This window comes from Trematomus bernacchii, unplaced genomic scaffold (assembly GCF_902827165.1).
Source record: "Trematomus bernacchii unplaced genomic scaffold, fTreBer1.1, whole genome shotgun sequence".
Lineage (NCBI taxonomy): Eukaryota > Metazoa > Chordata > Actinopteri > Perciformes > Nototheniidae > Trematomus > Trematomus bernacchii.
The window spans coordinates 1,694,447-1,709,569 of NW_022987616.1; the positions used below are offsets into that span (position 1 = coordinate 1,694,447).

The 15,123-nt window shown below is 38.9% G+C and overlaps 3 protein-coding genes across 7 annotated transcripts in view; 1 reads left to right on the forward strand and 2 right to left on the reverse strand.

The window, feature by feature from the left end:
- LOC117484116 (WD repeat-containing protein 37-like) overlaps positions 1 to 765 on the reverse strand; it is a 31,490-nt gene extending 30,725 nt beyond the window's left edge. For all 3 annotated transcript variants that reach the window (XM_034132572.1, XM_034132571.1, XM_034132569.1), the window contains exon 1: positions 258 to 765. The gene's annotated coding sequence lies outside the window, so the exon portion shown is untranslated. The remainder of the gene's footprint in view (positions 1 to 257) is intronic.
- Positions 63 to 3,615, forward strand: idi1 (isopentenyl-diphosphate delta isomerase 1). 2 transcript variants are annotated; one of them, XM_034132574.1, is made up of 7 exons: positions 63 to 195; positions 803 to 948; positions 1,880 to 2,052; positions 2,137 to 2,229; positions 2,345 to 2,475; positions 2,570 to 2,674; positions 2,769 to 3,615. In XM_034132574.1, exons 2-7 carry the CDS (start codon positions 806 to 808, stop codon positions 2,979 to 2,981), a joined length of 858 nt encoding a protein of 285 aa, XP_033988465.1. In that variant the 5' UTR covers positions 63 to 195; positions 803 to 805; the 3' UTR covers positions 2,982 to 3,615. The 2 variants fall into 2 exon arrangements, with proteins under 2 accessions (XP_033988465.1, XP_033988466.1); XM_034132575.1 differs by having other exon boundaries at positions 140 to 156.
- On the reverse strand, positions 3,611 to 14,730 carry LOC117484114 (copine-3-like). Of its 2 annotated transcripts, XM_034132568.1 has the most exons (17): positions 14,540 to 14,730; positions 13,863 to 14,014; positions 13,257 to 13,436; positions 12,760 to 12,834; positions 12,609 to 12,680; positions 12,425 to 12,505; positions 11,512 to 11,601; positions 10,556 to 10,654; positions 10,222 to 10,308; positions 10,055 to 10,114; positions 9,837 to 9,970; positions 9,578 to 9,632; positions 9,394 to 9,445; positions 9,159 to 9,292; positions 7,617 to 7,853; positions 7,212 to 7,324; positions 3,611 to 5,039 (listed from the first exon to the last, which is right to left on the reverse strand). In XM_034132568.1, the coding sequence occupies exons 2-16, from the start codon at positions 13,995 to 13,997 to the stop codon at positions 7,214 to 7,216; spliced, it is 1,602 nt and encodes a 533-aa protein (XP_033988459.1). In that variant the 5' UTR covers positions 13,998 to 14,014; positions 14,540 to 14,730; the 3' UTR covers positions 3,611 to 5,039; positions 7,212 to 7,213. The 2 variants fall into 2 exon arrangements, with proteins under 2 accessions (XP_033988459.1, XP_033988458.1); XM_034132567.1 differs by lacking the exon at positions 7,212 to 7,324 and having other exon boundaries at positions 3,616 to 5,039.
- Positions 14,731 to 15,123: the final 393 nt, after the last annotated feature.

A 15,123-nucleotide genomic window follows, 5' to 3' on the forward strand; every position in this document is an offset into this window, starting at 1 on the left:
ATCACATGGTTTGTGTTTGCACTGTGTAAGCCAATGGGCAGTGACGCCGATGCTAAAGCATCCAATCAAAACCAGTGACCTCAGAAGCAGGCAGTGAAAGCTAAGTGGCTCGACCACAGTATTTGGCTCTAAAATATCGTCGTCGACACATGCAAAGTACGACATTGAATTCACTTGAAACAGGGAAATTGTTTCGTAAGTAATTAAGCGTTTTATCGGTTTCTCAGTAGGTTGTGTATGTAGCAATCAATGCATACTTATGTTCAGATGTCAGAGGCCTGGATGGTGCGGGCTGTGCTGTGCAGTGGTATGATGGCGTGTGGACTGTGTTTGGAGGAAGACACGAAGTGGATTGCTTAGAACGGGACATTAAGATCATACTATAGTCCACTGAATGGGTTCTTGTTAATGCATTAGTGAGACTTACTACCATATTGCTTTGATATACACTTAGAGTGGCCATTTAAATGAACAAAGTACTTTTACTTTAGAACCATGTAAATACTTCCTCCATCACAGAAGATTCTCAATTGTTGCATAGATCCATAATGACAATAATTTGTTACAACCCCTACGCTGTATAGTAAAATACATATGGGTTTAATTAATCATAAGCATGTAGTTAATGTGTATAAAACATTTGAAAACTCAACCAAAGTTTACCCTCTGCCTGGCTGCCCTGACTTCAGTCCACAGGTATCATCAGCAACGTAACTTCCGGTCCTACCTGAGTAAAATCCTCTCCGGGTTTTACCTTCGTCCACCCGCTCAGACCTTGTGATTGGTTTTCTGTTTATGTCAGGCGATGGTGCGGGGAGTGTGGGCGGTGCTACGGATGGTGTCCACCAAAAGGAACCCTGTGCTTAAATCAAACGTACCTGGTGCTTCCAGAGTTGTTGCATCTCAGCAAAGACATATCTACACTTCCTGCGTCAGAGCTATTTCAAGGTAAGCTAGTGCTATTTAATTTAGGTTTATAGAAGGCATTGTTTACGTTTGTGAAGAGCAAAGCAAGAGATAAGCCTAATAAGCCTAAGCTAAGACATGCTACTTGTGCTATTGATAGCTGAGCTACACTAAAGCCTGTCTCAATAGTTCGGATAAATGTCATTGCCTCACATGAAATAAAGTCATGCCAAATTCTTATTTAACAAGCATTGTATTCATGGGTTTGCGTATTAAAGTACACACTTTTACAATAGCAACTCGACGCTTGGGTATATTCTCTTCAATATGGTATACATTACATCAAGGCAAGCTGCATTGAAAGCAATATTATTTTAACATGCACATTTTTAACGTAAAACTAAGGCTCACAAGATAAGATATATGGCAGCATGGCATGCTGTATCAAAATATAAGTTTAATAGTTAACGCCCACCTAAAGCAAAGCGCCTGAAATGGTACCATTGCTATTTTTTGTATACATATTTACATTCTTACTATTTTTGAGTATTTGACTAAATCAACAATATGAAAAGCTTCACTTGGACACTATGAAGTTGATAAGGGCATATTGCATTTTCTGTAAATGTAATGTTAATTGTTATGTATTGCTAACAATATTTTTGCAGAAACCACACCATTAAATATATTTTGCTTTGATTATGTTTTGATTTACTCCTTATTTTAGAATGAAAGTTCAGTCCTAAACTTGAAAAGCACTCGGGGTCCACTAACACGTTTTTTTTCCAGAGCTTTCAACTGCATCTTGTAGTTTTCTTCAGTCTTTCTATGAAAACTCCAGAAAAACTAGTGAACAGCAGTAGGATTTGTTGGTCAAGTACTACCTACTGTGTTACTGAAGGTTCAAGACTGTCATTTTGGAAAATATGCATTAAATGAATGTTTTCTGCACACTGCTCCTCTTCCTGTACAGTGAGGTAAAACCCCTACAGTCAGCTGTCAGAATGCCTGAGATAACCACAGACCACCTGGACGAGAAGCAGGTGAAGCTTCTGGCCGAGATGTGCATCCTCATCGACGAGAACGACCACAAAGTTGGAGCAGACACCAAGAAAAACTGCCACCTGAATGCTAACATTGACAAAGGTACCTGTCTGGACACACCTGTCTCGCCTCAAGTGCATAACTTGTTTCAAATGTGTACTTATAGTAAATTGTTTGTTTTTCTAGGTCTATTACACAGAGCTTTCAGCGTGTTCATTTTCAACAGTGAAGAGAAGCTGCTCTTACAACAGAGGTCTGATGCCAAAATCACTTTTCCAGGTCAGTGACAATTGTATACCCCAGTTTAACCATTTCCAAAAATACTCATGGGTGAATATAGCATGACAAGATGATTAAACACTGATGTTCAACCCTGTCCTGTGTCTGTACGTAGGCTGCTTCACAAACACATGCTGCAGTCACCCTTTACACACAGACAGTGAGCTGGAGGAGAAGGACGCAATTGGAGTGAGGAGAGCAGCTCAGAGGAGACTCGAGGCTGAACTGGGTATCCCCATGGAACAGGTAAACCGCATGTGTTGAAATCCTGACTCCTGAAATACTGGGAGAGGAATCTTTCCTTGCATCTGATCGCCTTTTACTTCCTGTTGCTCCTCAGGTGACACCAGATGAAATGACTTATCTGACAAGGATCCACTACAAAGCCCAGTCAGACGGTGTGTGGGGAGAACATGAGATTGACTACATCCTCTTCATGCAGAAGGTAGCACTGTTCGACTTAAGAGTTGTCTTAGAATTAGGATATCTGGCCCGTCTGTGTAAATTATAGATAACATCTCTTTTTTGTCCTTCTGAAGGATGTGGATTTGAGTCCAGACCCCAATGAGATCAAAACGCACTGCTATGTGAGCAAGGAGGAGCTTCAGGAGATGTTGGAGAAGGCAAAGCGCAAAGAAGTGGAGATCACACCCTGGTTCAGCCTCATCGCAGAGACCTTCCTCTTCAAGTGGTGGGATAACCTGCACAACCTCAAACAGTTCATGGATCACAACAAAATCCACCGCATGTAAATAAATCAGCATGGGGCCATAACTTCAGTCATTTCAAACCCTAAAGCTGTGTCACTGGCTATTTTTTGCCATGGTAGTAGCAGGTGAAATACTTTTACACTGAAAACGTAGAATGTTTGTCATGCTAAATACCCGAGGAAATGTTGGTTTGTAGCTCTGAGGTACAGTCATATACGCATGTGAACTGATGCAAGTAAAGTGACTCTTAGTCTTAAGGATTTTGAGAAAAATACATCATATAATCCATTCTGGGTAGCTACACTCTGGATTTACAGACTCAACAGAAAGACATTAAACACATCATGTTATTATGATGAATAATAAATCCTATCAATGTAGAGAAAAGGCTATTTTTTTTTTATACAAGAACTTAAGTGCCTGAGTCCAGGTTATTAGGTTGAGGGAATCTAAGTACTGATGGGATGTCTCGGCAACAACTCACTTCTGTATATTATTGTCAATAATGATTTCACTGAACAACCTTTGCACTCTTATACAATAAATTGTTTGTGTTCATTGGCAGAAGACGGTTGTGTTTTTGTAATAGGGGGCTGTGAAATGATGGCAAAAGAACACCTTGATATCACCCTGTAGAAATGCATTAAAGTGTTAAATAAAATTCAAGTTCAATTTGTATTGTATAACAGCTGCTTTATTTTGGGGGGGGGGGGTGCACTTTCTGCATGTAAACACTTAAGGCACATCATCTATTTCTAATAGAGCACTAAAGCTGATACATCGGATGCTTATTTATAGCTTTCATTGTACAACAATTAAATTGTAACAGACAGTTTTGTACTTGACATGCAAAGATTACATTAAGCAGTACTGTATCTAGTTTCCAGGTGGAAATGATTAATACTGAAAAAAGATAAAACCTAGAGTAAATCAAAGGTTGATGGCCATATCGTTGGAAAAATAGATCCTTACTTGTTAGTCCATGTCAAGGGAACGACCCAATGGTGTCTTTGCTAATCTAAATGTGGAAGTCAAAGTACAAACTGGCATAATGGTAAACTACAATAACTGAGTGATGACTGGCACAATACCTCATAACGAACTACTACTTTTGTAGCTATCACAATATTTCGGTTTCATACTTAAAGGTATAAATAGCTCTGGTTTACACAGGTCTATAACTACAGAGAGTTTGGCATTCATTAGGTAAAACCTCATAGTGCATAGGGAAGCATGTGCATCAGAGAACATTAAGGCAATATGTTCTCTATGTGCCAAAACAGCAGCGTCTACATATCTACTTGTCAATACTGTATGTACACGATTATACTAGTAGTGCAGCAGGTATTTTGCTAATGATATACAAATTATGTGTGATATGTTTTACTATCACACCAGTTTCCCATGCATTTGTTGATGCCATAATTAAAAGGTCATCTTAATGCCTTTAACAGCATTATTTTTAGTCTGGTGCTGAAACCATCAAACGGGCATAAAAGTAAACTGCACTCTCATGATGAATTAAAAAAATATAATGTTTCTGCAATGTGAATGTATTTTGTATATGTATCTTGTAAAAACAATGAATGGTTAAATCTTTGTGCAGTTAAAATGACTAGTTTTAAAACTATTTTCATAAGTAATTCCCTGCCCAATAACTTATTATTTAAAAGTAAGAATGATAGGGTTTGTTCTTTATTTTTAAGTTGCACTTGAACTGAATAACAGCTAAAATTACCACATGGATGCTAATATCTAACTAAAGCTAGGTTTATTTTGACACTTAAAAAAACACAGGTTGGTCAATAGTGTGGAGTGCTTGTGTTAAATGTGTTGTGTGTGGAAAGAAAAAGGTTTAGTTAGGAAAGTGTAGGAAGGAAATATGTCTAATTGCCGTTCAAGCTGAAGCTGGGATCTGCTTTAAATCTGCAGGAGATGTCTGTTAGTTTCCTTGAAGCATCAGTTGGTCGGTGCAGGGGTCGGTGCAGGGGTCGGTGCAGGACTGGATTTGGGTGGAGTCAGCTTCATGATATTGAAAAACTCCACCAGCTGACCCGGTACCTCTGCCAACACACTCTTTGCCAGTGCTTCCCGAGGAGCCTGAAGTGTAAAAAGAAGAGTTTAAAAAAGTACAGTGAGGTGCACATGGATGAGAAATTTGAATGTATTATGAAGTGATAATTATAACAACTGATTCAATTAAATGAAGGAAGCAGGGATGAGATGAGAAAGTCATGCAGATGAGGAGTTATGTTCCACCCTTTGAAATAATAATTATTAAAGGGTGTCATTTTGCACAGTGACAGCAAAGGCAATACCAGCAGCAATATTGTTTTATCTTGTCCTCTTACTTTTGTCAAGCTTCAACCTAATTCACTTTGGAAATAAGCTGAAGATTCAAACGGTCACGACATATTGATGACCAGTGATCGAGCAGTGTAGTACTACAGAACACATTTTGATGATTGTGTGCTCATTGTGGCTTGCCAAAGTGCATTAAACAAACCAGCCATACCAACAGTAGTTTCATTGTGGGATAGGTCTAGAAAGAAGGCCTTTAATCCGAGAAAAATTGCACTTTTTGCAAATATCATGCTATTGTTTTAGCACTTTCTCCGCTAGATAGATGACTGAAAACTGTATCCCTAACTGGTGTGTTTTAGAGACCAGGGGTCTCATTTATAAAGGGATATACGCTAAAAAAATGGCGTAAACCAGTTTCTACGCAATGTTTGCGATTTCTAAAATACTAACTTGACGGGAAAATGTGCGGTCCTCCACGCAAACTCGAACCCATGCGTACGCACTAAGCACACACGCGGGAGAGACGAGAAACTGCGACACCGTTGGCAGAAGGAAGAATGGAGAGAAATATGTGGAAATAATACCATAAATAAAATGTTACCTCTCATTTATCATATATGAAGAATTCCTTTTCAAACATTGATTAAAGCCAATCTTAAAATGATTAAACAAACACCTGTTTGAGACTCCTCAGTGCACACAAAAACATAACGTGGATAAATAAATAAATACGGATATGTTATTTAAAACCACCTCGAATATGTTGTGTTAATATTATGAAATGTTTTCTCATAAATGATGCTGTAAGCAGGAGGACAGAATTACGTCTAAACTGACGCCGTTTTGCATTTCTATAGGTTGTAGATATGAGCATGGTTTTATATACTATCATGTTTAATCGTGTTTTATGCCGTTTGCCAAGACTTGATAAGTCGCTCGTAAAACACAGGAGGTATGGAAACTAAGAACACCATATGTGGTAAATTGTACAGCTAATATAACACAACACATTAGTTGTATTTCCTTTAACTGGTGGATTATGGATATATAGTTGCTGATCGACAGCTGGAACACAAACCACCAAATACAACAAAATAATTCAGATCCAGTCGTCATGACTCCACTCCGGAGGGATTCCCCGATCATTTCTTACAGTTTCTCATCAAGGGGGTGTCTCCTGTCCCCGGGACAGACACACTGCCTGAGGAAGGTTATGTGTATTTTTTTTGTCATTAACTTTTTTCGGACCACTTGTTTATTTATTTTGGTGACGATCCGACCTCCATGCTGCTACTCTGGTTCAAACTGCATCCACCAAACAATATGATTTATCTCGACCTCCCCAAAATAACCAAAATCTGACACGGTGTGAGATGTATTTTTTTAGCTGTGCTGTCGTAATTTCCTGCGATCTTCTTCATGCAGTCAGTCAAAATGAATCGATGAATGGGCGTTTCTTTGACTATTTATAGGCAAATATGGGCGTTACGAGTCGATTGTGATTTATAAAGGGAAACAGGCGTAGGGAAGTGCCGTACGCACTTCCCTCGCCGGTACGCAATGTTTTGTGAATCGGAAAATGTCGGAACATTTGTGTACCTATTTTTTTGCTTTGTACTACGTAAGCAACCTTCCCACGTCAATCCTACGCAAGGCGTTATAAATGAGGCCCCTGGAGAGCAGTTTCCGCTTAAATGTAAACAAAAACATGAAACGTGATCAATCTTATCAAACCAGACAAAAGACAGAAAGTACAACATCATGTATTGTACCGTCTTACTTTAAGCTGACGAATGATCTTTGGCAAAACAGAGGTGAAAATGTTGAAAAGAACACAGCAAAGTAAAAAAAAAACAATGAGGATAGCAATCACTACATGTGATGAGTCATGCGGTGAGGCGGTTAATCATGTATGCCAAGCAAAGACTAGGGTGGTGGAGGGTTTTATGACTGAAATATTTGGGGTACCCCTATGAAGGACTAGGATCTCGGGGAGGCTTCAGTTTGAATAAACTGAAGAAGGAGGCCACTTGTTGAGGTAACTCGGCCAATACGCTCTGGGCAAGAGCCTGGCTGGGCGCCTGAAAAGAGATAAATACACAAAGTACACAAAGCTAAGTGAGATCTAGGTGGATGGGCTGGGAATCCCTGGGTTTGTGCATATATACCGGCATTGGATAGGGGAACTATTATATTAGGTTTGGATTGGCAATTTTAGAAGCAAGTTAACTTAAAAATGACGCAGTGAGATGCTTGGACAAAAGCCTGAAATGCATGCAGTTCTTAAAAGAAATTTCACAAGATACATTTCTGAAATGTAATGATTAATGTATAGCAATCATTTTTACAAGAGGTGTTGTCACGGTGACTTACCTTTTCAAACTGCCTGTATGGCACAAACTGGACGATGTCTCGCATGGCGGTCTCGCCGGTCTGAGAGCGCAGACGTCCATCGTCTCCATCGAGGAACTCCATGGCAGTGAAGTCCGCCCCCCCTACTCCTATGATGATGATGGACATGGGCAGACGAGAGGCGTTGACGATGGCACTGCGGGTGTCATCCATGTCCGTGATCACTCCGTCAGTGATGATCAGCAGAACGTAGTATTGCTTTGAAAAGAAGATCACTTATTAATTGGCAAGTTTTAAATAAAGACTAAAATGCTTCTTACATTGTCATATGATATGATCAAGATGTTCTAGATTTGTCCCTTCCAATTCCTTCAAAGGTCAGGAAATGTATTTTAGAAACATCAAACCTGATTTATAATGAGCTGCTGTCAATGGGCGCTATCCACATGCAGTTAGGGCAATGAGACACTCGGAATGCAAGCATGTGACACACCTGAGTAAATATTTTAAACTGACTAGAATGATTATTACTTAGCTCTGGCATTATGTCAAACGTTAATTATACCTGGAATAAAGGCAAGGCAAGGCCAGGCAAGTTTATTTATATAGCACCTTTCAACACAAGGTAATTCAAAGTGCTTTACAAAAATGGAAGACATTTTAAAAATGGCATTTAAAATCAGTCATTAAAAAGAAAAGATAATAAAATAAACATTAAAAGAAAAAATACATGGATAAAAGTTAAAAGTTACAGTGCAGTTTAAGATGTGAATAGTTCAATTAAAAGCAGCGGCAAAAAGTAAAGGGTTTCAGATGTATCTAGGTATTTTTAACTCAAGGTAGGGCCTCTCCTGCGCAGACAAATCTGATGCAATACATTGGATATATATAATGACATCTGAAAATAGCTTCAATGAGCAATCCCTTTTGTTGGGAAAATACTGAATGTACTCTTCTAATATCAGAGTAGCACATGATAACAAAGGCCCTACGTAGCTGTGTACGTAACCGGATGTATGATTATCTAGAAGAGCGTCAGGATCTGTTTTAGGCATATGATAGCTATGGGACAACTTAACATGAAGATTCAGCCTCTATGGAGATAGACATATGACTGTCATGTTTATTGCTTACGCAGGCCTTAGCTAATCTGAACTAAGCATAGAATACTGCTTTGAACCGGTATGCATGCATCTTGTGACTGCAACACCCTCTCTTTTATATAAAGCATCTGAAGGACACTGTTCTGGGAAGTATTTGTCCCATGCAGCTCTGTATGTGATGACTACTTCCATTCTTGCAAGGATAATAAATACATGTATTCTGATATTGAAGCTCACGCCGGTGACGAGTGATATTTTTCTTAACACCTTTGGTATCATCCATAAACCCCTGTTGCTCTGGTTGAGCTTCTATCAAATCATCCCATTACATTGTGAAAATGATACACGGAGATCTACTTTATCTGTGAAATATGGAGAGTCTATGTGCATGAAGGGCAGTTATACTGGTCATAGAAGCCTTCAGTCATATTACTGATGATGGATGAACAGAAATACTCACTGATGCAGTGGTCTGCTGCAGGGCTTGCTTAGCAAAGCCGGCCACGTGGTTGATGATGGGGGAGAAGTTGGTGGGACCGTAGAGTTTGACCTGGGGCAGACACACCCTGTAGGCCTCCACCACACCTTCTATGCCTACACACACACACACACACACGTTTGTATATTAAGCTGCATGTGTTCTGTAGAGTCTAGATAATATTTGTTGTAACAAGTCTTACAATCTTTCTACATACCTGTACAAAATGGATTTGACGGGTTGAAATTGAGAGGGAACTCATGGGAAACCTGTTCAATCCCAATATCATCAGATGTTAGTTCACAAGCCTAACTACCATATATCAGATTCAAACTGCATGCAAACAGCTGCTGTGTCTTTTAGGTGCATTTGTAGTTTTTACAATTAAATGCAATTCTTACCTGCCATGTGGGAGGGATTTGGGCTCCAAAGCCAAATGCAGGAAACATCTTGTCACTACACAGGAATGACAAAAAAACATTAGTACGTGAGTGACAAAATATTTAGGTATATTACACACAAAGAAATACAATCTACTAGGGAAATATTTGTACACACAATGAAGCACTGAACAGCCAATACTTTAAAAATGTGGAAGCCAATTTGCACAAATAATAATACTGTATGAGGTTTTGAATGTGGGTTTTATGTGTCATATACCTGTCATAGTCCTGGATAACATTGCCCACAGACCAGATGGCAGAGAGGTACTCGTTGACGCCCTGAGGACTGATGTAGTGCAGGGACTGAGGAGACTTGGGATCCCCGTTGGAGCCTGTGAAGTCAATAGCCACCTGCCAAAAGACATGCAGGGTTTGTTTGTGCCATGGTAATACAAGTGACTAACGAGAGGCATTGATACACAAGTCAAGACTTACGGTGAAATTGATTTGACAGCCTCCCATAATGTAATCCAGGAAGGTATACTCCTTCACCACCTAAAACATAGAGATCCATGTTATGAAAGAGCCCATGTATCTCAAAACCAAACTACTTAACTCAGGATTTATCACGCAAGCATTCAACACAAAAAACAGAACTATACCTGGCATAACTTCACGCTCACAACACCAGAGTTCTTGTAGCCTTTCTTCTTCTGTTTCTTTTTACTGTTCATGCATTCAAACTCTGCCTGAGGACAACACACAACAGCAAGGGTGTTATTACCAGTGGGAAGATTGTTTTCATTGTTAATTAATCTGTCCATTAATTTTTCTATTAATTGGTTCGTTTTTAGGTCTTTGAAATGTAAGAAGATGGTGTTTTCAATTGGTGTTTTTCAGAACCCAGGATGAAGCATTCAATGTATTTACAATTAGTGAATAAAGGGGAAATATTCTAATTTGGTTTTTACATCCAAACAATGTAAACACACATACTGGAGAGGATCGCGATGCTTGTTGGAAGCGTGTCATCGTGGTCTCAAAGGTTCCAATAAGATCATGTGAGCCATCGTTGTCATAGTCATAACACTCAACCTGGAAACAGGTAAAAGCACACAGTGGAGATTAAATCAAATTCAATTCAAATGAAAAAAAGTTAAATAACTTGCATATAGAAAACAAAACACTAAAAAGGGCCTGTTCACCTAAACTAGAAAAAAATTAAGCAGTGTTTACAGTGAGGTCTATGCATTATTATATTATAGTTTTATAATTTTGTAATATATTTTCAAAGACCTCCATTGTATTTGACTGGAGGCAGATCCTGAAAATCTGGGCAAATAAAACCGAAATGGTTTATTACATTTTTTTGTAATTTGCGTGAACTGACCCTTTATTGCAACAATTACAAATGTAGAAGTGAAAACATGCAAGTGAGATTGAAAACCTGATTCTAGGTAATATACTAGTGTGAGTGGACAGTAAAATGACTAAAGAAGAATGTGTACTTTCAGACAAATGTATTATGACACGATCAAGTTGGATGAAGAAATCTTGTAGGGCCAGAGATTTCAGGCGGCATCGTGTATTTTTCACACTCCCTTCTACTCCATTCACCCACATCACCCGTAAAGTGATGGCAAGATGAAAAAAGACAGAGACTGTAACACACTGGGTAACTCACTTGTAGTGTATAGTTGAAAACAGCCTCCTTCCTGACATGTTTGCTTCAGAAGTTAAAAAATATACATCATGAAACTGAGATGTTCTGAGAGAGCCAACATAAGTTTGCTGTGAAAACTCTTTACATCTTCAAGAAAGCTAGAATTATATCTAGACTATGAAAACATACAGTGCCACTTAACAAAACATTATCAACGGACGCCATAGCATATAGCAGGGTAAGAAACACACTGCAGATGTGCGAGTTGTTATGTTAGAAAAGCAATTACTTTTATAGGTTTGTCCATGTCTCCTCCACAGAGAGACTGCAGGGTGATTCGAAAGGGTTTCCATGTTGGATTCAAGTTGTTGTTCACCACCTGAGGACAGAATTAATGAAAATGATACAGGTGCAGACTTCCCTATTAGCACACATTTATCAAAGTCCAACTGAAATCACATTTAACCATCCATTTTTTAAGTCTAATTTAATGTTCACATGTTTTTTAATTTATTAAATACTTTTTAGTATTAAAGAAAAAGTGTACCCCATAATTAGAGGTACACTTTCCCAGGTGCATTTTTGTTAAGCTAAGCTGCAGAACTAGACAATGGTTGATGTGTTTAAGTCAGTTAAGAAGGAGACAGTAGCATGAAAGCTAATATGGGCTGTGGTTCAGTCTGAGGCTCCTGTATTGTGCAGCATGGTGCTGTCAGATGTGTCCCTGCTTTTTGCAAATATGGTTTAAACCAAATGATATAGATTTGAATTTCATCATGCACAAAAATGAGCATGATGAGCATAAATGAGCATGATTTCGCTGCTCCCTTCATACACAATAACAACATCCAATTTAACATTTGTTTGCAATGTAAAAAGTCTCAGTGGTATTGGCAGCGGTTAAGTGAGAGCACAGATAGAGGGTTACAGAACATTTGAGTTGCGAGGGGGACTTCCTATCATTTCAGTTTTGCCAAAAGGTGTGCCATTGCAAAGGATGCGAGTGTAACACAGCTATATCCCCAGTTGTTCCTCTTTTCATACAGACAGCAATGAATGAAACCTAATAAATGGGAGTTTAACCGACAAGGTAATACAAACTGTTTATCTTCATAGAGTTTTACTATCCCCTTCTGGGAAAGGGGCCGATTTATTTATGACAGGAAAGAAATAAAACATTGACATCAGAATACTGTGTATACCTCGGTCCTGTGAGCCAGCTGCCATCCAGTTGCTGTCTGCTTGTAGAATTCCAGGTAAGGGTCGGACTTCCCAAAGAAATCCTGGAAATTATGAAAGTAATGAGACACATCAATTAGAAAAATGCACTAAAATGTGTAAAAAGGAATGCAGGCATTTCTTTTTTTCAGCAAGAATCACACTCACCTTGTTATCAAGTTTTCTTGCTTCAACTTCAAAATTGGCCACCCTGCTATCTTTGATTTCTTCTGCACTGATCTACAGCAGAATAAAGAACCAATTAAATAACAGAAGGAAAGAATTGCAATATTTATTTGTAGCTCTCTCCAACACTCACTGTGATGGTCCCTTTTCCTGCAGGGGATTTTTTCTTCAAGAGAAGGGGTCGGGTCAGTTTTTTACTGGACACAACCTAAAAAAACAAGAAGTAGAGGTAAAAGATAGTTGAATAAATAGGTTCGTAATCAAAACAGCAGCCTCCAGATGATGAGGCACACCACATCCAAAACAAACTGGCAGAATACACATCTGGGGTCATGTTACACAGAAAGCCTACACAGCCTATCTGCTTATCAGAGATGGTAAATATTGATGTGTAATATGATCATAGCTCTTATATGTTATCCTACCACTCATAAACCTATGTGCCTGATAGGATTGTGAAGCCAATTTATCAACAACCCTTTTACTGTTGGTAACTTATAATCAGAAATGTCCAAATTAAAAGTGAAAGTGAAAGTATTCATCGTCTTTTGAAGCTCAAGGAGGACTTGCATACATGTAGTGTGAAGAATAAATCATGTATTTTTTCAGAAAAAGAGTCAAAAGCCTTACCTGGCCCAGCGTACACTCCAGTTCCCCCAGGAAGTCATCGTCACTCAGGTCGATAGATTTGTTGTCGATGTCATAAATCCCAAACTTCAGTTTCTGCACTATTTCAAAGTAGTAGTCGATGACAAACTTTTTTGCAAACTTTGGGCACAGGCAATTCTGGACTTGCTCAGTGCGTCCCACCTGTTAGGAAAAGTTGGATTGCAACTGTCATGCATACATTTCAAGAGATCCAGATGTCAAAAACGAAGGATGTATTGGCACATATGCACTGGTGAAACAGGAAATGGATGAGTGAATACTTCTTTACTCAACACTGAATTTTCCATTGGGGGGTTAACCATTAACACTGCTATGTCATTTTCTGTTGCAAGAGCAATAGTACTAACTGCCCCACCTAGGTAAAATGAATTAGGTTAAAAACCTTTCAAAACCAGACGATTTTCATTGGAATACAATTTTGCCTTTCATAATAATACATGTTTTTTAATATCGAGTGTTATATGTTTGAGATTCAGACCCAATAACATTTCAACAGTTAAATAATATAAACAATCAATCTGAAGTTCACTGATATAAAATCAATCCAGATGCAGGCATCCTACTGACCTCATACCACTGGGAGTCAGTGCTGCTCATCAACAGGGAACAGATGGGGTCAGACTTTGAGCCGATGTCCTTGTCCAGAAGATTCTCACAGGACACAGTCAGTTCTACCTTGGTTACACATTGAGTAGCAGCCATGTCTGCCTGGTAATGAGCTGGAGAAGCAACACAGACATGAAGGGACATAACAGTGTGGACATAACATGTTCAAACGTATTATTTAGGCTTGTTTACGCACACACTTAATGGTATGAATTGTGAAGATGCTAGTCAGGATTAGTTAGCCCTGTGAGGTTGGCATGCAGTTGGTTATGTTTACAAATGTGTGCAATTCGCAATGACGCTACTACGATGAGGTACGTTATAATTCGTTTTAATGGCTGTCAACACAGTAGCTTTACCCAATGCTACGCTTCAAATATATACAAAAGTGTGGTGCCTCATTCAGACATTTTCGAGTGAACCAGTAACGCCAACAACAAGTAACGTATTGTGGAAAATGTGACACATTAACAGTAATGACGTTCAACGTTAGACGGTAGGGAGGATAAGAGCAAAGGAGAAAGTACAACAGCTAACCTTAGCAAGCGAACTTGGCTAGTATCTAAAATGCGTATTGGTAAATTGGCCACTACTTTAGTCAGCACATTACATTCCGCAGACAAGTAAATCAAACGTACCGTTAGACGTGAAGCGTTGCAGGTCTCACAGAAGAGAGTGGTGGTGTTTATGTCTAGATATTAAAGCTAGTTTACGGTTAGCAGGGTGGTGTCGCCCTTTCCAATGTAAAAGTATCACCAATACGTGTAACGTTAGATCCTCTGTAGCTGCTCCGCCTTCAACATGCAAAGCAATACGCCCAACGACACAGCACAACAATCCTGTAACAACAACTCATACAGTCATGCCACGATTGTACACTTCCTGTCTCTCAGTTTTATTTTGAAATGTTTTTATCGGATTCTGTTTTAAATTATCTGACTCTTTTTAATTGAAAGTTGTCATGGATCCGTGATCTGGTCCACATGGGTACAATCCTGAAAGTTCTGCCTACTGTTGTGGTCACAGTCAGTCACAGTGCGAATCTGTATGTCTATTTTGTAAGTTTTATTTTGAAGTAATAACCGGAAAACCGGAAGTGTGGTAAATGATCAGATTGGGTACCTTTAAAAATAGTATAACAAAAATAAAACCAGTTTTTTTACGACTAGAGTGCAGTTAACTATGATGTATTTGAAATACTAACTGCCTGCCTGTACTACTA